This window comes from Salvia miltiorrhiza, chromosome 1 (assembly GCF_028751815.1).
Source record: "Salvia miltiorrhiza cultivar Shanhuang (shh) chromosome 1, IMPLAD_Smil_shh, whole genome shotgun sequence".
Classification (NCBI taxonomy): domain Eukaryota; kingdom Viridiplantae; phylum Streptophyta; class Magnoliopsida; order Lamiales; family Lamiaceae; genus Salvia; species Salvia miltiorrhiza.
This window is the reverse complement of record NC_080387.1, coordinates 8,431,938-8,434,107: the sequence shown is the minus strand read 5'-3', so window position 1 is coordinate 8,434,107 and position 2,170 is coordinate 8,431,938. Positions and strand designations below refer to the sequence as shown.

General features: G+C 46.8%; 1 protein-coding gene across 1 annotated transcript; it reads left to right on the top strand.

The window, feature by feature from the left end:
- The first annotated feature begins 278 nt into the window (after positions 1–278).
- On the top strand, positions 279–1,343 carry LOC131014278 (uncharacterized). Its single transcript, XM_057942232.1, has 2 exons — positions 279–656; positions 747–1,343. The coding sequence occupies exons 1-2, from the start codon at positions 279–281 to the stop codon at positions 1,341–1,343; spliced, it is 975 nt and encodes a 324-aa protein (XP_057798215.1).
- The last annotated feature ends 827 nt before the right edge of the window (positions 1,344–2,170 follow it).

Below are 2,170 nucleotides of genomic sequence, written 5' to 3'. Positions count from 1 at the left end.
TGCCCAAGTACAGTGATATGCCCGGAGAAGACCCTCAAAGGCATTTACAAGACTTTGAGATGGCGTGTGGAATAGTGCGCACCGCAAGTCCAGCCCTTGGCTAGTACATCCGACTCCTCACTTTTCCGTTCTCTCTATTAGAAGGAGCGAGGGAGTGGTTGTACGATTTGCCCGAAGGAAGCATTCGGACCTGGCAAGAGCTGCAGAGCAAGTTTTTAGAGCGATACTTCCCAGCCGCCCAAATCCAGAATTTGAGGACTCGAATAAGTAACATCAAAATGGGGACGGGAGAAATCCTCTATGAATACTGGGGAAGGTTCAAACAGATGTTGGCCAAATGCCCACAACACCAAATACCGGATCATGATCTTATTCGGTATTTCGTGGGAGGACTCCGAAGACAAGATAGACAATGGTTACACGTTGCGTGTGGAGGATCGATCTTAAACAAATCTACAGTGGAAGCTTTCAAGCTCATAGCCGACATGGCAGAGGAATCGAGAGATGAGAAAGGGACTATAGTCAGAACTACTCCGGTGCTGGCTCCTTCTGCCCAAGACAAAAAGTTGGACAAGCTTTGCAACATGTTCAAGAAATTTATGACGAACCAAGGAACACCCAATCAAGGGATTCCCAACATTCGGAAGCCTGTGAAGGCATGCCAGCTTTGCATGGCAAATTCACATGCAACCGATGAATGTCCACAACTTTTCGAAGATGAAGAGCTTAATGCTATTGGGCAACAGCCAGGAGGAAACAACGGAGGGCAGAACCAGAAACCTTTTGAGCCCTACAGGCAGCAGTACAACAATCAAGGATGGAGGCAACATGAGAATCTTAGGTACGGCAACAACAACTTTTTGGGGCAAAACCAAGGGCAGACGAGTATTCCACCACAATACTCACAACAACCTCAACAGGGAAGAGGATCCTCCCTATCAGAGTTCGTGCATCAAATGGCCCAACAACAAATGAAATTCCAGCAAGAGACCGAAAAGTTCATAATGGAGACGAGAGGAGGAATGCAGAATGTGAACTCCCAACTATCACATCTTGCCCAAGCAGTCGCCAGACTTGAAAGAAAACAAGGGACACTCTCATCCCAAGTGGAGGTGAAGAAGGTGAATGCCATGACACTCAGAGGAGGAAAGGAGTTACCCGAGGTTGATAAGGAGAAAAATAAAGAAAAGCCGGAGATCAACGAGCAAGTCGGAATGGGATCAGCAGATGAGGAAGAATTTGCCCAAGAGAGAGAGGCAAAGCGAAAGGCGACAGGGAAGGGTAAAGAGAAATCAAGCCAGACTGAGCCCAGACTCCCCTTCCCAGACAAAATGGCCAAGTAACAAGAGAAGGGAGAATTAACCGAGCTGGTTAAAATCTTCAAGAAGGTAGAGGTCAATATACCCCTTTTGGTCGCGCTACGCTCTATGCCCAGATGTGCAAAATTTCTCAAAGAACTCTGCACTCGGAAGGTCAAATACACGGATGATGCGAAATTTCAAGTGGGCGAATCCGTGTCCGCAATCTTACAACGAGATATGCCCATAAAATGTGGAGATCCCGGCATGTTCTACATTCCATGTGTAATAGGAACCATGAAGGTGGAAAAGGCAATGCTCGACTTAAGGGCATCCATCAATGTTATGCCCTTATCCATGTACCAGGACCTGGAGATAGGACCGCTAAAGCCTACCCGAGTGGTGATCCAACTGGCAGATCGATCAAATGTCTACCCAGAGGGGATATTGGAAGACGTTTTGGTCAAAGTAGAGGAACTCATATTTCCAGCGGATTTTTACATTCTCGACATGGGGAAGTCAAAAGCACAAGATCCGGTAATACTTTTGGGCAGACCGTTTCTAAAGACTGCCAGGACTCGCATTGATTGTGATACGGGCAAGCTAACATGTCAGTTTGATGGAGAAACGGTGACCTTCGACATATACAATGCCATGAAACATCCAGCCGATACAGAGATGGTGAAAAGTGTCGACATGATCGAGAAGGTTGTTGAGGAGGTTTTGCCCAGAACAGCATTCAAGGAGCCATATGACATTATAATCCAGAATGGCATAACCGAGGAGGACTTGCAATAGGAACATTTGCAAGAGGCGGTGAAAGTACTTAATGCGTGGAGCGAAGAGGTCAACCACACGGAGGCACTGAAAAT